At 46.1% G+C, this 23,645-nt stretch overlaps 1 protein-coding gene across 3 annotated transcripts in view; it reads left to right on the top strand.

The window, feature by feature from the left end:
• EVC (EvC ciliary complex subunit 1) overlaps positions 1 to 23,645 on the top strand; it is a 126,093-nt gene that overhangs the window by 575 nt on the left and 101,873 nt on the right. For 2 of the 3 annotated variants that reach the window (XM_059721571.1, XM_059721570.1), the window contains exons 2-4: positions 14,808 to 14,936; positions 20,053 to 20,136; positions 21,323 to 21,555. In XM_059721571.1, coding sequence (XP_059577554.1) covers positions 14,808 to 14,936; positions 20,053 to 20,136; positions 21,323 to 21,555 — 446 coding nt within the window. Of the gene's footprint in view, positions 1 to 9,668; positions 10,069 to 14,807; positions 14,937 to 20,052; positions 20,137 to 21,322; positions 21,556 to 23,645 lie in introns of those variants that run through there. The other variant, XM_019479559.2, reaches the window with a different exon arrangement.

The raw sequence follows: 23,645 nt of genomic DNA, 5'->3' as shown, positions 1-23,645 counted from the left end.
AAGCTTCTAGTTTCTTTTAAATGGAGCCATAGGCCATGGACCAGGGTGTGCCTCCCAGCCCTTGGTCCAACCAACTTTTAACACGTTAATTTAGCTAGCTGTGTAGTTAAAAAAAAAAAAAATAGCTATGCAGTTTTAGCCAGAATGACAACTGCGCATTTGTGAGTTATATAAATTAACGTGCTACAAGTTGGTCGGGCCATGGCGTGGGTGGCCCCCCCTCATTCCACAGCCTAGGACTGGAGCCAAATATTACGTGTTGTTTTTATACGTGATGATGCATCTCACCATCTGCACCCCCCCTTTCCAAAATGTTGTGTCTGCCTGTGGGTATCCGTCCACGTCCTGCTTCCTACAAAACTGCAGGTCTCTCTGGCCTGGATCCTGGTCCCATTTCTCAAATTTCTTGACTTTGACAAGTTTTGGTTGTTCACCTTTCTTCCCCCACCCATCTCCACCTCCCCTGCCCCCGTCAAGCCCTAACGCAGTGATTCTCAAGGTTTTTAGACTAAAGGCACCCCATACTAAGCCCAAGCCACCCCTTGGAAAATGCCAGCCCTTAGTTTTCAGTTGTTTCACTCAGGAAAATAATTGTTTTGTTGCAAAGCTCTCAGACCAAAACAGGTCAGAATTTTTTTAATGCTGGATACTTATTTGAAATTAGTGGGCATTTCTACACGTGCTCTGCAGGTCAGGGAGCAGCACTTTAATTAGAGCAGCTCCAAAAGCTGCTCCAATTAAAGTGCTGCCATGTCTCACCTATCAGCATCCCCACACTTAAAAATGGCGGTGGGAGCACTTGAACGAAAGCTCATTCAATGGGCTTTAGGTAAAGCACTCCATGCTGCCATTTTTAAGCACAGGGATGCTGAGACACGAGACGCCAGAGGCTGCTGGAGCACAACAGTCGCCATGCTCTGGCAGACACGATTAATTGAGCCCATTCCAACGTGTCAGAGCAGACTCCGTGCTCATGTGTAGGCACCCATTGGATTTATCTTGTCAATCACATTTGCACACCTGGTACTTATAACCCAGGGCATCCCATAGTATCCCCGAAAGGTTCTGCAGCACCCTGGTTGAGAACCACTTCCCTTACAGTCAGACAACCGGAGCAGGGTGTGGGGCCCAGGGCAAATCATCCTGTATAGGGCCCCACCCCCGGATGTGAGAAAACCAGCGGTGGATTTGGCCAGGGAGGTGGTGCAGAACGGCCAGACGTGAAGCCAGCAGCAGCACGGACTCACCGTGGCTGCTCCACCCAGTTCCACGGGGCCCCCCAAAGTGCGGGGCCTGGAGCAGTCACCCCAATTTGCTCCCCTCCAGCAATGGCCCTGCTTACAGTAATACATCGTGATCAGCAGTACTTCAGATTTTTTATTCTTCCTGGATGCCACTGGATTCTAGTGCCAGCTGTGCCAAATTCTACTGCCTAAGTAGAAAGTATGGCTAAGCTGCCCTGCGCTTCTTAAAAAAGTCAAAACACAAATGGGCAGCTGTGCCACAGATAGGAAATTCAAAGCACTGAGAGTTTGGCTCCATCTAGATTTTATCCATAAAACAAGAAACTGCGCCATCGAGCAAGGTGGCAGCAAGAGATTCTTCTATTTCTCCGTCAAAAGCATTGAACCCTGATATATTCAGACTGTTTGCAACACTCTTATTTGGCACCTTTGTATTGATGGGTGAAGGTTATTTTTTACTCCCCATTGGTACTTAAAACATAAGTAGTTTCTTCTATTCTGCCAGACTATAGTGAAATAACCATACTGTAACAACAGATCCAGCAATTAAATTCTTCTTGGTCCATTTGGATTTTGGCACCAGATAAACTGTAACATTACTTGCAGTCAAATCGCAGTTTTCACTTGCAGGCATTCAGTTCCTTTGAGCAATAGGGGCGTGTGTAGACGAAACGGGGCCCTAAATTGAAGCGGTGGATTTTTCAAAAGACCGCTTCAATTTTAGGGCTGATTAAACCCCCATGTCATAGACACACCCCGCTGATTTACCTGCCTCTCCGGCAGGGTGGGGAGGGCAAGCTGCCGGTAGGCGGAACGGTCCCTGGGCTGTGGTGGGGAGCTGGTGCTTCCCTCCACGGCAGCAGCGCCTGTCCCCCAGGCGGAACCCACCCACAGGCACCCAGCTTGAGCGGTCCCAGGGGTACCACAGCCGCAGAGGGAAGCACTGGGCCCCTGTGCAGCTCAGGCAGGCAGGCAGGCAGGCTCGGGGGGGGGAAAAGACCAGGCTCACCGTTTTTCTTGGGCGAAACCTGCTTTCCTGGGCTGCTGCCAGGCTGCCTGCAGGGCTTCCTGCAGAGCTGTGGAGCTGCACTGAGCCCACTGCTTCACTCCGCAGCTGTAGGGCAGCAAACTAAAACACCCCATCATTTAAGGCACATTACGCTACCGAATTTCCTACAGCAGCTGGAATCAATGTGCAGTATGCTGGTGACACATGCAAACACTGACACCATTAAAGTGGCGCAAAAGCATTTAACCCTTTTTAAAGTGTCATGCACACACGCCTCTCGTTTCATTTACACATGGCCTATGATACTGTTTAGAGAAGGGGTTTCAAACATAAGGCCTGTGGGCTAGATCTGACCAGTGGAACTTTTGTATCTAGCCCACCAGTAGTCCAGTGCCCTCAGCTCCATGCTGCAGCCTGCTCCTAACACTGCCACCCAGCCGGAGTGCCATGCAGCTTCATGAACGCAACAGTGTACAGTGGCACAGATCTGCATTTGGCCAGTGCTCCATGGTGTAGCATGCCTTCAGCTCCTAGCAGACGCATGGTCCCAGCTCCAGACTCCCTGAACGTGTTTCTGTGTGGAAGTCCAGTCAGTCGTATTGCCAGGGACGTGTGGCAGCATGGGTCCGGGATCCTGCAGTGGTACAGAATCACATAGGGGCATGTGGCAGCATGGAGTTCTGACTGAATGCGGATCTGTGCCACTCTGCACTCCTGGCTCCCTGCCACTGCCTGGCCAGAGCTCTGTGCTGCCACATGCCCCCAGCACTGTGCTACACTGATGTGCAACTCCCGGCCCATATTGGTGCTAAAACAAGGCCCCACAGATTCAGCTTGGGAGGAGCCCCCCTGTCCAAATTATGCCCAGGGCAAGTTGGACACCCTTGGTTTAGGGGCACTATGTGCAAATGTCAGTTATGTTACTTATGAGACAAGCTAAGTACCTGAATTAAAATTAGCTTGTTCAGACAAGCTGTATAAAATCAAAGTGATGTTGCTAGGAAGAGGGTGTAGTTAGAGAACCTGTTAAGACTGACAGTGTCTTCCACCATCTTCATTCTGTCAAGAAAGTGAACAACCTTGGGGTCCTTTGAGACTTTTTGCTGCCTTCTAGATAGCAAAAAGCAGCTCTCACCAGACATACCATATTCCAACGTCAGCTTGGTTGAGAACACGCACTCTCACAGCCACTGCAGAACTACAGTTTGTGAGTAGTTTGTAAATCAGTTTGCAGGTCAGTTTGCCACTTCCCTGTTTGAAGGGGAACCTTTAAGGTGAGCTCTTTCTTTCATTAAGAGTAGCTAACCTACATATATTTAATGTAAGTAGCTAAAACTGAAGAGTTAGACCTATACTTAAGCCCCTAGCTTAATTAGAGACCCGAGTGAGGCGGAATTCACTAGGGGGTTGCCTGAAAACTCTCTCTTTTCTACCTTCACTGTAAGCTTGGTGAGAGGAAGCAGAGAAAAGGGAACTTTTCAGGACCAATGAGCAGCAAACAGGCCAGCTTTCAGGCAAGTTTGCTAGGGAAGGTCTGCTTGGAGAGAGGGACTGGAAGAGAGAGGTGGCAGATTAAGAGTCCTAAAGAAATGGCTGGAGGACTTTGTGATGCCAGAGCCACTGCCACTGCCAGCTCCTTCCCCTACTTGTACCTGTGAGTTGTCTACTACGGCTGTGTGAAGCTTTGGTCGCCGATTCGATTTGGAGGCAATTTGGCCCAATTCGGGGGCCAAATCTCAATCCAAATCAAATCAGGAGTCCCATTAAAAGTTCTGAATCAATTCAAAGCATCCAAATCGATGCGGAAAAGATTCAGAGATTCAGATCGACTGGGGAGAGGCAGGGGAAGCCACGGGGGAAGCCCACATGGCTGCCCTGCCTGGCCCCATCCCCTGCCCAGCCTAGCACTTCAAAAAATAAAGAAAGAAGCCCTGCACTCACCAGCTGCAGCGGTCACCTGGAGCCTGGCAGCACTCAGCCCCAGCTCCCAGACAGCACACAGCGCCATGCCAAGCCATACTGCAGCTGTGCCATGTGGCAGCTGCCACACAGATGCCAGGCAGAGGAGGGGCAGGGCGGGTGATCCCCGCTGCCCCGTGCTGTGCAGGGGGACTCTACCACAAGCTTCCAGAGGCCCTGATCGCCACTGCTGCAGTCAGTGAGTACAGAACTTTTTTTTTTTTTTTGCTTTTTTTAAGTGCCGGGAGGCTGGGGCTGGGCTGGGCAGCCAGGGGGGCTTCTCCTGTGGCTGCTCCCACCTGGGGAGAGACAGGCACAGCTGGAGGAGCTGCGGAGAACCTGCAGCCACCCAGCTCTGCCTGCCCCTCCCCAGCCAATCCGAATCACCAAATCTCTGAGAATCAGCACCGAATCTTTCAAAGCCAATTTAGCTGAATTGAATGGGGACAGTGATTCGAATCACCGAATCGAGTCGCTGTCCTCTGAATTGGCTGAATCCAAATCAAATACTTCCCTATTCATACAGGCCTATTGTATATCCATGTAGGACTGCTCACCATTGAGGCTCCTACCCAGGTCCTGGTTTGGTGTTGTGGAAACGGCAGCTTGCAGGTTCCTTCCAGTGACAGCCAGGTGGGGGAGTATCTGAGATGCAAGCAGTGCCTCCTGTTGTTGTCCCTCAGGGAGCAAGCAAGAGAGCTATGAGAGGATATGACAAGACTTTAAGGTAGCCTTTGCCACAAGGACTTCATCAGTTGTCCTGGAGGAGACCTCTAGGACTGTGGAGGAAGAATTGAGAGGCAGTGCTAGAGGAGGAAAAGGACGTGGACTCTCAGGAAGGTAGAAGCTGGAAACTTGTAACCTCTGGCAACAATCAGAAGTCTTCATCTCCATCTGCAGCAGTTTGCCTAAAGAACAGACATGGAGCCCTAGCAATAGAGGATGAAGAGCACATTCCATTGGCGGAGGAGGGCAGACCAAGCACCCCCAAGCCTAGGAGGATCAAGACTGCTGCGACCAAGTGATGGGTGTTGGTAGTAGGAGACTCCCTTCTGCAGGGAGGCATCCATCTGCCAGCCTGACCTATCATCTCAGGAGGTCTGCTGCTTGCCCAGAGCCCACATCCAAGATGTCATAGAGGGATTACTGTGTCTCATCTGGCCCTCTGACTAATACCCTGTGTTGCTCATCCATGTAGGCATCAGTGATGCTGCCAGAGGTGACCCTGAGCAGATCAAACGTGACTACAGGGCTCTGGATAGAAGGGTGAAGGGGCCAGCAGCTCAGGTGGTGTTCTCATTGATCCTTCCAGTCAAGAGGAAGGGCCTGGGCAGGAGTGGATGCATCCTAAAGATCAATGTATGGCTGCGCAGATGGTGTTGCCAGCAGGGCTTTGGCTTCTTTGACCATGGGACGTTCCAAGAAGAAGGAATGCTAGCAAGAGATGGGGCACACCTGGCAAAGAGAGGGAAGAACAGATAGTCTTGGTAACCTAGTGAGGAGGGCTTTAAATTAGGTTCTCCAGAGAATGGAGACCAAACCCCTGAGGTAAGTGGGGAAGTGGGTGACCTGGAGGAAGCAAAAGCAGGAGGGGGCAACAGAGGTTGGATGAATGAACTGTAAGGTGGATAGAAAACTAGCTGGATCATCAGGCTCAAAGCATAATAATCACTGGTTAGATGTCTAGATGGCAGCTGATATCAAGTGAAGTGCCCCAGGGGTTGGGCCTGGGGCCAGCTTTGTTCAATATCTTCATCAACCATCTGGATACTCAGCAAGTTTGTAGATGACATCAAGCTGGAGAGACTGCAAGGTAGGGCGAATTCAGAGAGATCTCAACAAATTGGAGGATTGGACCAAAAGAAATCTCATGAGGTTAAATAAGGACAAGTGCAGGGTCCTGCTCTTAGGACCAAACAATCCCATGCACAAGTACAGGCTGGGGACCAACTGCCTAAGCAGCAGGTCTGCAGAAAAAGCATGTAGGGGTTACAGTGGACAGTAAGTTGAATATGAGCCAAAAGTATGCCCATGTTGCCAAGAAGGTTAACAGCATACTGGGCTGCATTAATAGGAGCATTGCCAGCAGATCAAGGGAAGTGATTCTTCCCCTCATTCAGCACTGGTGAGGCCACATCTGGAGTACTGTCTTCAATTGTGCCCCCCCCCTTCATAAAGGATATGGACAAATTGGAGAGTCCAGCAGAGGGCAACAAAAATGGTGAGCGGACTGTGGCACATGGTTTAATAAGGAGAGGCTAAGGGAACTGGGCTTATTTAGTCTAGAGAAGAGAAGACAGAGGGGATTTAATAGCAGCCTTCAACTACCTGAGGGGGGGGTGAAAAGAGGATGGAGCTAGACTGTCCTCAGTGGCGGCAGATGATAGAACAAGGAGCAGTGGTCTCAAATTGCAGCAAAGGACGTTTAGTTTAGAGATTAGGAAAAACCCTCCCATGAGGAGGGTAGTAAAGCGCTGGAACAGGGAGGTTGTGGAATCTTCATCCTTGGAGGTTTTTAAAACCTGGCTAGACAAAAACTTGTCTGGGATGATCTATTTGGGGCTGGTCCTGCTTTGAGCAGGAAGTTGGATTAGGTGACCTCCTGAGGTCCCTTCTAACCCTAATTTTTTATGATTCTGTATATTGTAATCCATGTAGTCTTTGCCTCTTGAGTTTGACTACTCCAGGATGTTCAGGTATTATATTGATAAACCCCTTGGTAAAGGCCCACACAAAAGTTTTAGATGTTTCTAATGTAGTAGTTTGATTATCAGGATTTTTTATACTCTCCTGGCTCCCTGTCTGGTATTTGTACAAGATTCTGCTTCTTGTGGGTGATGGAAACTCTCAAAGGACTGGAGCCAATCTATGCCAAAGGGTGCCTCTTTTTCCACATCTACCTCATCAAGTGATTTCAGTAGGAGTGACAAGTTGAACTCTGAGTAGCCTGGCATTCTCAGCAGCAACCCCACAACTACAGAGCTCCTGTCGATGCACTGAAAATGATATATATATCCAATTAAACGTTTGACAGTTTGCTTGGGGTGAAGCCAGTAGCTTTTACAAAACACATACTTTTTCTGTTGTTCAACATGCATGTCTGATTTTTAAACTTCTTGTGGAAAATATGCAAATTTCCATGTTCTTTTTACAATGAAACTTGATTGTTCATAGCTCCTTATCACAACATGTATTTAGATTACAACATTTGTTATGTAACAGAGAAGTATTTGCAGTGCACCAGCTTATTTTTTGGGCACAGTAATATTGACGGTTTGTTCTTGTTCTGTATCAGACTAAGTCCAATAAAATATTGAGTTAATTGGATGAAACAGTGGTTGGTATTGGCACAGCTGGAGGGATCCAGAACCCATGCAGTGTTCTGTCTATTCAGTGGGTGGTTTGTTTTTATTTAACCACACCTCTTTTTACAGCTCCAGCTAATCTCCCATACCTACATGTGGAACAGGGCTTATGATCATTAGGCATGGTGTGAAAGAAGAATTCTCTTGTATCCATCTGCTTTCAAATGGAAGATATGAAACTCTGCTTGAAGCTATGCTTTTGCTTGGTAATGGTTGCAATTCAAGGACTTGATTTAATGCGTCCTGTGGGGGTGTAAGCTTCTCTGATTTAATTGCTCATTTTCGTTTCTCAAGAGATGGTATCTTTATACTGCTGTCACTTTTCAGTATATATAGCCAAGTACACATTTTAATCTGTCAAACCCAGACCCCCCAAAGGTAGTTCAGTGCTTGACCATCACTGAAATCAATCCTATCTTAAAAAGTGGTACAGTTTAAGGGGAGGGGTGCTGGGAAACCACCTGCTGAATACAAACACTACTCTCTGAATGGCTCTGGGTCCTCCAGCTGTGCCTACACCAGCTACCATTACATCTGATTAATTCAATATTATGTAGGTCCAGGTCTAAAAAAAAAAAAAAATCAATGGGAGTTTATACACATAGGAAGATGGGATGAGGGGGGCGCTTTAATTAGAGTGGCTCTGAGAACCTAGAGCATCACATGTATCAACTTCCCCAGAGCGTCATGTGTATCAGCATCCCCGTGCTGAAAAATGGCAATGGGGGCACTTTAACTAAAGCTCATTCGACGAGCTTTAGTTAACCCCATCACCATTTTTCAGCACGGGGATGCTGATGCACATGATACTGGAGTCTGCTGGAGCATGGCAATTGCCATGTTCCACCAAACTCGATTTATCGAGTCTTCTCCCATGTGCTGTAATTCCAGCGTATCGGAGCAGCCTCCATGCACATTTATATGCGCCCAGTGGAAGTTTGGCACTTAACTATTTAATCAGGATTGAAGTCTTTTAGGCACTATGATGGGATGATGGACTTGGGACTCTTCAGTCTGGAGAAGAGAAAGCTCAGGGGGGACTTGGTGACAGCCTACAACTTCGTAAGAGGGGTACGTCGGGACCTGAGAGAACATCTGTTCACCAGAGCTCCCCAAGGAATAACAAGGTCTAATGGCCATAAACTTCAGGAAGGCCGATTTAGACTGGATATAAGAAAAAAACTTCTTTATGGGTGCATGTGTCCAGGGTCTGGAACCAACTCCCCCCAGAGGTGGTGCAAGCAGCCACTCTGGACTCCTTCAAAAAACAGCTGGATTTATTGCTTGCTGGGGTCACTTAATCCTAGCTGACTTCCCACCTATGGTCAGGGGGGCTGGACCTGATGATCTCATGAGGTCCCTACCAGCCCCTAACGTCTATGACATCTATGTATGGGTATTAAAAAAAACAAAAGTAATTTCTTCCAATACCTTCAGACAACATTATGTTCTGTAACACCTTCCACTCAGTTTGCCCGTATGTACAAATTGGCTTGGTGTGACAAAAATGAGTGCAAGCAAAGGTTAAAGAAGAGCTTACCAGAACAGCAAGAAGAGCTGCTAAAGCAACACCAAAAAAGCACATCGCAGGGTCTCGCCCCCTTTTTCAAGAAACAGCTGGCCTGCGTGTGGGGCAGGCTTGCGGGAATCAGAATGGTGACTGTGGGAGGGGGAAAAGAGAGAAAGTCAACGACGCCAGGGCATTCACTGGAGCCAGCGGCTGACAAGGAGTGTGGAAACTGGCACAGAGACCCAAGCCAGGCAGCACAGAAACCTCCCTGTGGACCTAGGAATTGGGTGAGAGCTTTCTGGGCCGGAGGGGACATTCAGAGTCAGACAGAGAACAGGAATTTGCTCCCTCAAGTCTGTTGCTAGGAGATGGTCACCTGGAGCCTAAGATTAAGGAAGTGCTGAGTGAACTGCAAGGGGAATTCGCTCCCGACTAGAAAACAAGTTAAGGATTAACCTCTGCCTGCACTTCAAGTCTCAGCCCAATTCACCTTGTATGGGCACAAACCCTTGGTATGATATTAAGGCCTTCAAATAGGGCTTAGAGGTAACCAGTGAAGCTGATCTATTTCACACACTGGTGCAACAAGTGCAGCAGACATCTGGGTTGGAAGAATCTGACAAGACTAGGACAGGCAGAAATCATAGAGTAACTGGATTTTGAAGCTGGAGTCAAGATTGGGACAGCTCTGACGAGTAACTTATACAACAACACATTTAACATCAAGGTGGTGCAAGGATGGGGTGTGAGGGAAGGAGGATTCCCAGAATCACTCTGAGAAGAGAGTCACTGAGTTCCAATTTCAGAGAGTGGAAGGTGGGCTGTGATGGGACTGGACACCTCTCAAGTCATTAAGATCAATATAACCGCATGACAGGCAACCTCATCAAGATTGCAGCCCGCCGCTTCCAGGATAAGAAGGCACAATGGGTTTTTTTTATTTTTTAGAACAACAGCAAAGCAGAAACATCAGCAAGGCAGGTAGGGAGTGTCCGAGCCAACACTTGGCCTTATTATTAACTTTACTGATCTCATAATTTTACTTATTAACTTTACTTCTTTAATAGATTAGTTTGATGAGGCTCTATAGGGAATGGTGTTAACCTAATTTTACCCAGAATCTTCATTAAGGGTCTATAGCAAAAAGAAAATACTACAAATTAAATTCACAGATAATAAACTGGGAGATGTTGCAAACATTTCTGGTAAAGGAAGCTAATGGGTTCAGAAATGTGAGCAGGACATGACAGTGATTTAACCTGGAAAACGCACATTAAAGCACCATAGATAAATAATCTAAATCATACTGTATTTTCTCAAATATAAGGTGAAATTTTCTCCCAAATCAAAAGCAGGGGAAAAGCTCCAGGTCTTATATTTCCATATGAGTAAACCTCATTAAATACATTGTCTATCATTAAACCACATGTGCTCAGTAATGAAAATCAATTATGAAGTTGATTAAATGCAGCCAACACTGAGTATAACTATAAAACACAAGGCCCATGGTAGGCAAATATACTGATGGGAACCTGTATGTATGTGTGTGTCTCTCTTAAAAAAAAACAAACACAGGAGGGAATAAGTACTGGGCCTAGAAGTACTGCAATACCAGGCTGGCACTTGGAAAGCCTGAACAAGCTCTGACACCCTCCTCTCGTGCCAAAAATGCTGATGCAAACCTTTTTTTTTTTGGCCCTTAAAAAAAAAAATGGGTGGGTGTTCCTTCCACAGGGAACTGGCACTGGGCTTAGAGGTACTGTAATACCAAACCAGCATCGGGAGGGTCAGAGCCATCCCTGACACCCTCCTGCTTTGTGCCAAAAATGCTACATTTGGTCTTAGCCAAAAAGGCTGAGATGCTGATGGGACCTTTTGTGCGTATGTGTTGCCCTTAAAAAAATGGGCAGGTGTTCATTCCACAGGGAACTGGCACCAGGACTGGAGGTACTGCAATATGAAGCTGGCACCGGGAAAGCCAGAACCAGCCCTGACACCTTCCCCTTGGTGCCAGCGTAGGTTAATGCAGCCCATTGAAATAAGATGCATCATAGTGCCCACTATGCACCGTCCCCTTCAGCACTGACTCTTCCAAATCATAGTGAGCTACACTATATACATTTCAACTGCCTCTTCACTCTCACAGCTGAGCTGTGCCTTTCTTTCCCATTTCCAATGATTCCTGTTATTTTACCAGCCTTAAATGTCTGGCAAACATCACCAAATGGGGCCTTAAACAGTTCTGCCTATAAATTTTTGGAGGATTCTAGGACTTGTGACAAGTTCCAGTAATAAGTAGGGAGCTAATTAACATATGGGTTCTTTGTGCAGGGGTATCTGGATGGGTGTATCTAAAGATGCAATTAACATGACATGACTCCAGATCCATTTGAGCTGAAGAAAACTGCTTCCAGGCACAGCATCTACACATGCACTCAGGACAGTAGCAAGTTGAGGGGGCAAAGCAACCCCAAATTGGCAGGGAGCACTGGAGGTCAACCCCAGGCTCCAAGTGGTGGTGTCTGCTGGCAGAGGGACTGGCTGGGGCACAAGGTTGCTGAGAATTCAGAGCCATGTGGCTAGGCAGCAGGCAGCCCCTGCACCTTAGTACCCTCATGCCCCAGCCAGCCTCCATCACTGTCTGCATGTGCATTTCAGTGCAGCTACTTACTCTACTGTAAGCTAGTACTGTCAGGGTCAGTACTATGTTATGGCAGAGCTAATCAGTTTACTGCACCCTAATATGGGTGCAGGTGTTGACAGTAATGCTTTACCATGGAACGAATTAGTCTACTCCACAGAAAAATGCACATGCATATATTGAGCCATGCTGATCCGTGGGGTCACTGTGGCTTAAAACACTGTTGACTAAGTTGGGACTCAACCCAATGAACTATATGGTACATCATGAGCCTTTTGGCTTTAGCCAAATACAGGGGTGGGCAAAATATGGCCTGCAGGTCAGCTCCGGCCCATTAAGGGATCCTGTCTGGCTTGCGACAGGTCCCTCAGCCCTACCCAGCCCGTGGTGTGTGCACCTGTCCCACCACCCGCAGGCATACAGCAGGGCAGGGGCGCGGCTAGAGTCAGCTTTCCAGCAGTCCCCACAGCTTCGGTTCCTGGTTGCCACTGCCTGTGTTGCCATCACCAGACCTGGCCCTGCTTCCTGGACACCCCGGCCTGTCCATTCCGCACCCACCACTAGGGACATCAGATGGAGAGGGCAGGCAGGTTCTCCATGGAGACTGGCTAGGACCTCCGCAGGAAGGGCATGCTTGGCTGGGAGGATGGGATGGGGCTACAGGAAAGCAAGAAGTGGGTCGGAGCGGGACGGGCAGGGAGCCGGAGCAGGATCACAGGTCGATGACAGTGTGGGGCCAGGGCATAGGGCAGAGCCTCAATCTCTTCCCTGCATGTCTCTGTCCATGGAACTGGCGCCCATCTCAGGGGTGTGAGAGGAGCAGATCATGGCTTTACCCTGGGTCCTGGCCCCACATTGTCACTACCCTGAGAACCCAGCCCTGCCTACCCATCCCACTCATGGACACCGTTCCCTGCCCTGTCCCATTCACCTAGCCAAGTGCATCCTGCTCACTGTGGTACTGGCCAGCCTCCATGGAGACCCCACTCGCTCCATCCTGCACCTCCGGTGGTTGGTGCAGGGTGGATGGGCCCTGAGCTGGATAGGATCAGTGCCCCCCTCTCCCATGCAGGCCAGGGCAATACCCCCATTCTACAGCAACTCACCAAGACTCTTTAGGGCCTTCCAGCCCAAATAATTGCCCACCCCTGGACTAATAGCATGCATAGTTTATACTATAACTTGCAGCAGTTTAAAAAAAGTAAAATGCATCAATTCTGGGTTAACTAAATTACTACAGGCATGTTTATTTCAAAATCTGTTCTCAATTTTGTCCCTCACTTCTATAAAATACTGATAATATTGTATTTGGAAGATGATATACAATTGTGAGCACCAAAATTGTGGAGAAGGAAGAATAAAAATCTCAAAGAAACAAAAATATTCAGAAGCAGAAAGGATTATATACCATGTAAGGGTGTTGAGAGGGCTTACAATATGTATTGTGTGACCCAACAAATGCTAACATTCCACATAACTCCATAACAAGCCTAGACTAGGTGAAGCATGATTTCTTAAAGAGCTTGGTAAACCCCCATGTAGGACCCTTTCCTTAGCCCCACCTAGTAAAATCCACTCCTGAGAAAGGCAAGGACAGTGAAGTCAAGGCAGGAAAGCTATGGAGTGTTTGTAGTAGCTGCAGAGCCCCCTCCTTGCCTTCCTTTGTCCCACCAAACCCTTTGAACCACGAAGGTGGTCTAACTTATATAACAATGTGATTATTTAAATTACTTCCATGCTGTACAAGTCCTTACATTGTATTCATCACCAGAATATAAGAAGACCTTCCCAACAGCACATAAACAGTGTGACAAACAGCTGTCACCTGTTGTTTGCTTTCATATCCTCCTGCACAGGGGAGAGGCAATGCAGCAGAGCGGTTTGTTTTGGCAGGCTTGCTTTGTTTGCTTGTTTTAAATGTAGCAATTGCTAAGGGTTTCTTAGAGAAGGCAAAAAAATGCATCTTCTATATAGAGCAGGAAGTGGCATGAGGTTTATGAAGGAGTTTGTCCTGGGAAAGTTGGTTCTGCAATCTCAAACCAGGCCCTGACAAATTTATTTTCCCTGCTCAGACAGGTGTCACACCTTACTGTCCAAAGGAGAACAGTCAGCTATAGACTTCAATCCAGAGCTCAAGTTATTTTAGACATCCTAGGCATAAGATCAGGTCCTGGAGCCCCGCACCACCCCTGCCGAGCCCTGCACACCAGGACCAGGGTCTGGGGCCCCACATCATCCCTGCCCAGCCCCACGCGGTGGAATCTGGCCCCAAGCTGCTCTGCATGCCCAATCTAGCACACAAAGCCGTGGCCTATGGGAAGCCCTGCAGGCCAGATGACCTGGCAGCAGAGGCCGGATCTGGCCTACAAGCTGGGTTTGAGAGTACATACTGCGGGGAAGATGAGGTGCACTGTTTAATACTAAGTGGCATTTCTTCAGTGCTGATGTCATCAGCCTGTCTCAGATCAGGCTCTCATTCATGGTACATAGCAATTTTTTTTCATGCCCATTATAGCAGCCCCAACACTTGAGGCACATATGCAATCATCCCATGGACAAACCCATTGCTCATCCCCATACCCAAAGTAGTTTAGTGTCGGCAGAGAGGAGCAAGAAAGTTTCCAAGTTCTGAATATACAGTAGCCAGTCTCTCATTATTCTAGGAACTCAGGGCACTTTTACATGCGCTCTGATTAGAGCAGACTCAATTAACCAGATTCTCCAGCGTGCTGCAGCATCTTGTATATTCAGCATCCCACATTTCACAATGGCGGCAGAGGTGCTTTAACTAAAGTGGGGAATACACAAGACACTGCAGGTGTTTTAATTAGGGCACCTCCTGAGAGCTGCTCTAATTAAAATGTCCCCGTGCCCTCCAAAAACCATCAAAATGCTGTATTTTAAATTTCCAATAATTGGAATATTTATTCCAAAATAATTATGTATAAAAACTATGCAATTTGCTACATATAATTATATCAATATAAACAATAAAATACTTCAGGTAAATTTAGCAGATTTAAATTTTTTCCATTGCTGTTTTTTGTTTTTGTTTTTTTCCCCTATCCTGGAATTTCAGGCAGATGATTCCCAAAGACTTATGGAAAATTTCCACCATGATGTCCACAGGCATCTTTATGAAAATGAGCCCTTACCAAGTATGAAGAAAATAGAAGCTCATAAATCAAAGAAGGAAATGGCACTGGAGGTAAGGTTTTATTCCTTCTGTAGGTGTCTATTTTGTCTGGTATGCACTTTTGGCCCAGTCCAGATAGAGTTCATCAGGCTTGGGTTCAGGCCCTCAAAATATTAATATAGCTCCCATAAAGATGCTGTAATAAGAGATTGGAAATAAATTGCAATAAATTGGAAACTCAAGTGAAAAAGGAATGTGTCAGAATCTTAGCAATCTTTTGATACCTGGAAATATGACTTTCATTTACATTATCTAGCTGAATGATATAATTTTTAACTCAGGCAACATTTCAGTTCAAGTCAACTGGAGTCTTTCCTTGAGTAATGGCTGTCGGACTACAGCCACTCTTCCTGTACTATCATCCTCCTGTACCTTCCAAGAAACATATTCACATTACTTGCAAGTAAATGAATTGGGCATGGTAAATTTGTGTATGAGCATTCACTTCAGGTGAAGGTCAGATATGCCCAACCTCAAGCAGCAGAGAGAGATAAGGCGGTGATCTGAACAAAATATGATGCCTGTGGAACATGAGTGTATGCTAAAAGGGAGTGAGTGTGTGCTATATTAGGCGTGATAATTTCAGGACTCTGTGTGCTACAGAATTCTGTTTTATTTGAGAAAGGGAAGGTCGCCCTCTCCCGGGTCATCCACACCTTACGTGGGGTGCCCTTGGAGTCCTCTTGGACCTCTGCTGTCCTACTTTAATCTCTCCTGCCACGTCTTGATGGAATTAGTATGTGAGCGGGAGACTGCCGATTATATTGGGTATGTTGGGGTCTCCTATAAGGTTCTGACCCCTTTTTTCGCTGGATAGACCTCTCCATCCAAACCCACCAAACAGAGTTAGACTCCGAGGCTCTAGGTTTTCCTTCCAGTGCCTGGAGGCTCTTGGCTTCTTTTCCAGCTCCCTTCTGAGGCACGACACCCCCTGGTGCAAGAGACACATGTGCTGGCCCCACAGTCAAAGGGATCACAAGTTCAAAATCCAGGCACGACTCCACCCGTCCAAACAACAGAAAAAATACACACCTGCACCCCCTAGGTGCTCCAGGCCTCCCTGGCCTTTTTAAGGTCATCCCAAAAGCTGCACCCTCACTGGCGCTGGGGTCCAGGCCCCCAAAAGCTGCGCCCTCACTGGCACCAGGGATCCCACTCCGGAGTGGATCCCTACAATGAGGCCTCCTCCAACCCCTAATAGCCTCACCCAAACCACCGGTATTAAACAACAACACAAATGCAAGCCCCTTGGCTATAACATAAAAACTTAAGCCGCCCGGCTCTAACCCCGCTCAAGCCTACCGGGGATACGTCATCCCGCAGCAGTGTTAGACGCTGCTCCTGCATTCAGGCTGCTCCTCCCTTCCATGAGAGAGCTCCTTCCTCCTTAGCTGCTGGCAGGGAACTGCCCCCTTGTCCTCAGTTCTGGTGTTTAAATGGGAGTCAGGCCCTCCCCTTCTGGTCAGCTGACCGCCAGCAGGTGGGGGACACTGGCTCCCTCTGGTCGTCCTGGCAACCGGCACCTGAGCAGCTATTTTGGTTTTCCCAGTAGCAGGCACCTTAGTGCCCTGCTACAGAAGGTGAAAGGGAGGTGTGTTCATTACGTGTATGTATCAGTTTTCAGAGTATGGTTTAGGTGTGGCAGCCTTTGCTGTTTCTATTTGTCCATTTACCATGTTGGACCAGCAGTCTGTAGTAGCAAAGGGCTTAACAGTAGAGGGTCATCAGCCTAGATGCTCTACCATTTAAGTGTCATTACACTGAACTGTAGGCTGGCTTTTATCACTTATAGGTCTTGGTCAGGGAGTCTGAGGACAGTGACAGTTGGAAGGACGTCAAAGGACAGGAGCCAGTCTTTCACCAGTTCAAAATGAGAGTGCACTAGTAGCTTGATGAGGCAGAAGCCTGCCTTTGTCAACACAGACTCCCTTGGCCTCTAGGGGAGGGGTAAGCTAAAGGAAGAAATGTGTTCTCACTGGGGTCACCTGACCCCAGTTGTCTTTCCTGTCTAGTGCAAGGGAGCTGGACCCCATGATCCTGCAAGGTCCCTTCCAGCCCCTAACAATCTATGAATCATTCAGGATGTGCGTTGTTTTCTAAGTGACCCATATGCTCTTATCCTTTATCTGTCAACTAAAGAGTCACAGTATTCAGAAGCCCTGTGCTAGGCATGTGTGTGCATATACACACGTGACGCTTGTTGCGCGCCCCTGAAAAGTTAGACTGTATCTCAGAGTGGTCAGTGAAACTGGAGTTCTCGATGAAGGTGCATTTAGGCTGCAGGAAAGCCTGAAATGTCCACACTAAACCTGAAGCAATACATTTGGTCTGTGGGTCCAGATCTTGGGACTGGATGCTTGACTATGCACCCCAAATATTCACCTAGAGACCCCACAACAGGGGCAAATGTCTGGATTTTGTTCAGGTTCTTGAAGACTTCACCAGCCTTTTAGAGTAGACTCTAATACAGCAATCTGATACCTGTCCAAACAAAGGAACCATTACCAAATTTTTGGCAGGACAGTATCTGGAAGATGGGAAATCAGAAAGCTAAATTGAGTATGAATAAAACAAAGAGAAACTCAGCTTAGTGGATGGAGAGAGACAGGGTAACACTAAACATGTCAAAGGATAGCTGTGGGTCCAGTGACCTCTTTTATGGGGAGCAGTAGCTTCAAGCACGTGACAGCTGTTGAGACAGGGAGGAGTCAAGTGAGATAAGATACTAAGGTACCAGCATTGTTGGCAAGGAATGAACAGCTCTCAGAGTCCAACAAACTCCCTCAGAAGGCAACGTTAAACAAGGAAGAAAATAATTCACTCCTAATCAAGACTTCAGAGTGTTTGGCTCTATGTTCAGGGGTCAGGCTAAGTCTTCTCTTTCCCTTTTCTTGTGTTTTCTCCCTCACGGGCTGCTTCTCAGGCATTAATGCAGCTCCATGAGGAAGGGAGAGACAGACCAGGATGTATTGCCTAGCAGCTAACAGCCTGTTCTGACCATTTTCAGTACTAGGCAGACTGGTGTAGGGCTTCTGTGAACAAAAGGAGCTGGTATATTGCTTACTCTGGTCCAGTAGCCAGGAGTTGGCCCACAGTCAGAAAGCCCATAAAATACTTGAGAAGCAATCTTATTTTGATATTCTCAGTTCACTGCCTTTCATTTAAAACAGAATTGACTGCTATTGATGCAGTAAAAGGAGTCATGAATGCAGTTTGCTTATAGACTACTCATTCTATCTATAAAGAATAAATTATCAACATCTGCAGCACGTCAGTTGTATTTAACCAGCACAAACCTTGCTTGCAAACGGTAGTAGTTATAAGAAATACAGCACTTGAAATCTACTGTAAAGTCCCGATAGCCAATGAATTCTCATATCTAAGAATAATGACAAACTAAAAAGCATTGGTCAAAGATTCTTAGTCATGAACAAATATATCAGTAGCAATGATTAGATTCTATTTGGGGAGTGTTCCCTTTGCAGACACTTCTTTATTTGCATAAATTTATGCATAACAGCATCCCCATTACATTTCAGAATCTAGTCCTCAGTCACCACAGTAATTTCTATAGTATGATCATGTTTCAAATCTGTGAAATTTTCTCAGTATGTTTAGCACACTGCCTTGTTTTAAAGGGGATTTTCCTACCCCTTTCTCAAACCAAATCTGTTCCAATTGCCGTTGGTAAAAGCAAACCTGCTAGTAAAGCACTGATTCACAAACCAGCATAGTTGAACAATGCTCTTGGATAAGTTATAGAACTTCAGAACTTGAGTATCTGGGCCCTTCTCCATTATAATATAATACCTATCACCAGGAGTAATGGCATATAAATCAATAGGACTAGGCATAAGCCAGTGTATCACTGTCTTGCTCTCAGTCTTACATTTATTAGTGAGGCCCAAAATAACCTCCGGATGTCAATGCAATTGACATGAAAAAGGTGCAATAATAAAGAATGATAATGAGTGATCCATTTTGTTTTTCCTCTTCTCATTTTAGTGTTTATTTTTAAGTCCATTAATGCTTTGATATTTCCTAGAAAAACCCTTGAACTGGAAACCACGATAATTTCAAGGTAACAGATTGTTCTAGTAGTAATGAAAGAAACATAACAGGTAAAATAAACAAACAGCTCCTAAAACATTTTTTTTTTTATTTCACTGTTGCTTATAGCTCACCTTTCCAATGAGCCCCTGCAGTCCACCAAAAATACAATGGGTTACCCACTGCTTCCACACATAAGGAAGCAGTAAACAGAGAACATGAACAGATACTTAGCCTAGCTGTGATTTTCTAGGAACAGAAAGCATTATCTGTATGATGGATTTAGGAACATACATGGGGGGGGCAAGGGGGGGTTCAATTCTTATTTTAATAATTAAACAAAGCAGGTAATTTTTCAAGCTGTTGCTTTTTATTTAAATTGAAAAGTAGAGTTAGGTGCAATACCTACCTAGCCTATCCTGAGACATTCCATTAGCAATATTTATTACTGAAGTAATTTTAGACTCCAATAGACAACTGGATCTTTCTTTTTGCTGCCAATAAAAAAGGAAAATAAGTTGTGAAAGCTATCTTTTGTCCAATATAACTTTCAAGAATGAAATAATTTTGGCTGCCTATACACATGCTCTGAGGGGAGGAGGGTCATTATAGTGGCTCTCCAGGAATTACTCTAATTAAAATGTGTCATCATCACATGTATTAAGCCCCCATGGGTTTAAAAATGGCAGTGGGATGCTGTATTTGAACCTCATTCAACAAGGCGTCCCAGTAGCCATTTTAAACCTACAGGGGCTTATACATGTGATCGTGAGGCCATGCTGGAGCATTCCAGTACAAATGCAGACCACCACATGTATAGGCAGCCTTCTCGAGCACTAGCAATGTACTTTTAGACTAGCAGTTAGAAAACCCTACCATGGTTTTCTGTCTTCTGTGGATGTCATACTCAGGCCTGAATTATGAGAAGACTTCATGCCAGAATATAAATCCAAGGACAGCCAGTGATCAATTCCTGAGCTGGGCAAACAAAAGGAGGGTGTGGTACTTCTGCTAAACCTCTAACAGCTCTACTGTCCTTATTAAAGCTTACATTAGTTTCTCTTCTCTTTCCAAACAGGGAAGTGAGTCACCTTTGACTAGTAACATCACAGCATTTGCATTAAAGGCAAAAGTCATCTATCCAATCAATCAAAAATTCAGGGTAAGAATTTAGATGGTTTATGAAAAATCAGTGACAGTATCTTTATGCCAAAGATATTTGGCATAAAGTCGGGGAAAAATATTAAGCCTTTTAGGGCAACTTTTTGTTTGCTTATAGAGGTGTCAGCTACCCTCAACTCCATCCAAATCCCCAGTGATTCACAGCATTTACAAGTCAATGAAAGATTTTCCATTGACTATGATTATGGCCTGGTTTAAATCATAGGCCCAGCTCGCTAATATAGTGGCCCAGTCATGGCATGGGCCACCATTTTTGCACCCAGATCATGGTGTCCCTCCTCCCCTAGTTCCCCTTGTTGCTTCAGTTTGCTGATGGCTGCTGCAGGCTGGGGAAAGCATTCCTCAGACAGCAGCAACAGCCTAGTAGCCCAGGAGAGGGGGGAAGGGGTTGCAAGAGGGACAGAGGGATGAGAGAGCTTGGGGATGGGGAGGGAAGGGGCTGTTTGATCCTCTGGGTGGGAAGGGCTTGGGGGTGCCTGGGGGCTGCTTTAGCAGATGGCCCTGGGCCCAGGTAGGGGAGGGGCTGTTAACTCCTCTGCATGCGTGTTCTCTCCCCCAACCTCCAGCGCCCAATTTTTGCCACCCAGAGGAGCAAAGATCCCCATCTCTACCCAGTTCCAGGGCTGTCGGCCAAGGCAGCCCCAACCCCTTGCACCCCAGTTTGCCCACCCAGAGAACAAAACAGCCCCTCCCCATCTCCAGGCTCTCTTTTCCCCCTGTCTCTGTTGCAACCCCTTCCCCGGGGTGCTAAGCTTTTGCTGCTGTCTGGGGAATGCTTTCCCCTGCCTGCAGTAGCCATCTTGTTGCAACGAAATGCCATGATATGGCCACTGGTTGGGCATTCCACTGCAAATCACATTTTTCGTTAAAAATGTCACTTAATTTTGTGATTTTCATGGCAGATGCAAAATTGTGAGGGGGGCTGGCCCTTAATAAGGAAACCAATTCATTAAAGAGAATAAATTAAGTATTTATGGTGGATACAATATTTTCCAGGCAAAAGATGTAAGAAAGTTGATCAGAGTAACAGACCACAAGTTCTGTAAAGTTTTGTCATCTTTAATTGCACAAAAGCCTAATGCATCCAACGCAAATGTATTAGCTGCTCATCATCATAATGCTGCACTGTATTAATTAAACCTGTATATATACTTTTTTCATTCTAGCCACTGGCAGATGGATCATCCAATCCATCTTTGCATGAAAATCCAAAGCAGGCTGTTCTGCCTAATCAGGTAATGGAAACTTCCACTTCAGGCAGCCTTGGATCCCTCAGTCAGGGAGACAAAGAGGACTGTAGCTCATCTACAACAATACATTCTGCAGCTAGTGATGACAGATTTCAGGCTCGAACCTTCCTAAAGGTGACCTGCTTCCCTGAAGTCCTGACTTGTGAGAGGTAAAGGGCAAAAAACAAACAAACAACCCTTTTATTCAAGCTTGGTCATTTGCTAACTCATGATGTTTGCTTGCACTTATTTTTTTCCAAACGACTGCTAAAAGACTAACACAAATGAAGTCGTGATTCTTAAATCCATTTGTTAAATGCAGGAACTCTGTATATAAAAATCTAAATTAGGGGCTGCTGTCCCTAGAAAAAGGTGTTTTTAGAAACCAAGGAGATTGCATGCTATTGTGACTTGCAAATCGGTTTATGATAGAGTTCTCGGAAACAGCATAGATGCAACAATAGCCTTCTATAACAGCAGTGTGATAAGAGTCCCCTTTTTACCTGTATCGTGTTAATGCTACAGCATTACATTTGAAAAGGTTGTTGATCACTCGCAGTCCAATTCTGCAGAATTCTAAACCCCTTCAGTTTCCACTGGAATCATTAGGGGTGGTTAAGTCCTTCAGTGGATCAGACTCATAAGCCCCATTTTTTTAAGAGCCCTAAAATAATCCTTGTTGGAAAAGATTATGTTTGTTCTTGTTGTATATGTTACTGACTATGCTAATGGAAAGAATGTGCTTGTCTCCATTAGTTTTTAAAAACACTGATACAAAGCTATCCATAAAACAACAACTGGGGACAAGAAACAAAATACTGCAAAGTCTTAGGCCATGTGTAGATGAAACGAGGGGCATGTGCATGACAATTAAAAGTGGGCTAAATGCTTTTGCACTGCTTAATGGTGTTGGTGTTTGCATGCCTCAGCGGCATATTGCGCCTTAATTCCAGCCGCTATAGGAAATAGGGCAGCATAATGCGCCTTAAATGATTTGGGGCACAGCAAATCCTCCAAGGAGTTTTAGTTTACTGTCCCTACATCCACAGAGCAAAGCACTGGGCTCCGCACAGCTCTGCTCAAAGCCCTGCAGGCAGCCTGGCTCCGCCCAAGAAAAATGGCAAGCCTGATCTTCCGCCTCCCTCCCTCTGGAGCTTGCCTGCTTGCCTGAGCTGCACGGGGGCCTGGTGCTTCCCTCCGTGGCTGCACGGAGCACCTGAGCCAGGCGCCTGTGGGCAGCTGCCACAGGTGGGGGGGGGGTGCTGCTGCTGCGGAGGGAAGCACCAGTCCCCTCCCCCCCACAGCCCAGGGACCACTCTGCCCACTGGCAGCTCACCCTCCCCTCCCCACCGCTGGAGAGGCACAGCAGGATGTGTGCATGGCATGGGGGGTTTAAGTCGGCCCTATCTTGAAGGGGTGTTTGTAAAAATGCACTGCTTCAATTTAGGGGCCCCTTTTCCACTACACACTCCTTTAATTGCTCCTACTTTCATCACACAGCACCACCCAGACTTTTAATCCTGGGATACAAGAACTCTTCTACATATTGAAGAACATTCTCCAATGGCCTTTTTATTTAGGATTTGATCCAGCCATAGTTGTTGAGCAATATCTTATTCCATGGATAGTTAGTTCCCTTGAAACTAAACAGTGAGTGTCCTTAATAATAATAAATATGTAGTGGCAGGTTCTGCAGTCCTTATTCACACTCACTGCCTCACTCAGTAACCTAAAGAGGCTCTTAGCTGTAATTTTCCTTCTACACTGAGTTAGCATGTAGTTTGAGGCAGTCTATGTACATTTACTTCTGGTTCCTAATTTGCAAAATAGGTAGATGATACGTCGCTGTGTTCTCCATAGGTTAAATAATGTTAATGCAGTGCAACTGGTGATGAAAAATACTTAATGAAATGCTAATTGTTGTTGTTTTTCCTTTTTTGAAATAAAGCTCTCTTTGCTTTATTCTAACCATTTCTCCATATAGCTCTCTCTGTCTGCCCTTCTGTGCTGTTTAAACATTAATCACACTTTATTTCTCAGTGCAAAATTTTGGGATACTTTGTATGAAAAACATAATATAAAATAAAATGATGGAACTATTATCCCAGGGAAATTGTTTTTCTGAAAATTTGGCACTTAAAAAAAGAGACTATTTTACAAGAGGGTAAGGTAACCATTTTCTGTTTGCTCCATTTTTACAATGGCGCTTTAGTACAGCATAAATAGATTGTTACTAATAATTTTTTGACCTTTATTACAG

Source organism: Alligator mississippiensis, chromosome 2 (assembly GCF_030867095.1).
Source record: "Alligator mississippiensis isolate rAllMis1 chromosome 2, rAllMis1, whole genome shotgun sequence".
Classification (NCBI taxonomy): Eukaryota; Metazoa; Chordata; order Crocodylia; family Alligatoridae; genus Alligator; species Alligator mississippiensis.
The sequence above is the reverse complement of the archived record's forward strand: the minus strand, read 5'-3'. Positions and strand labels throughout refer to the sequence as shown.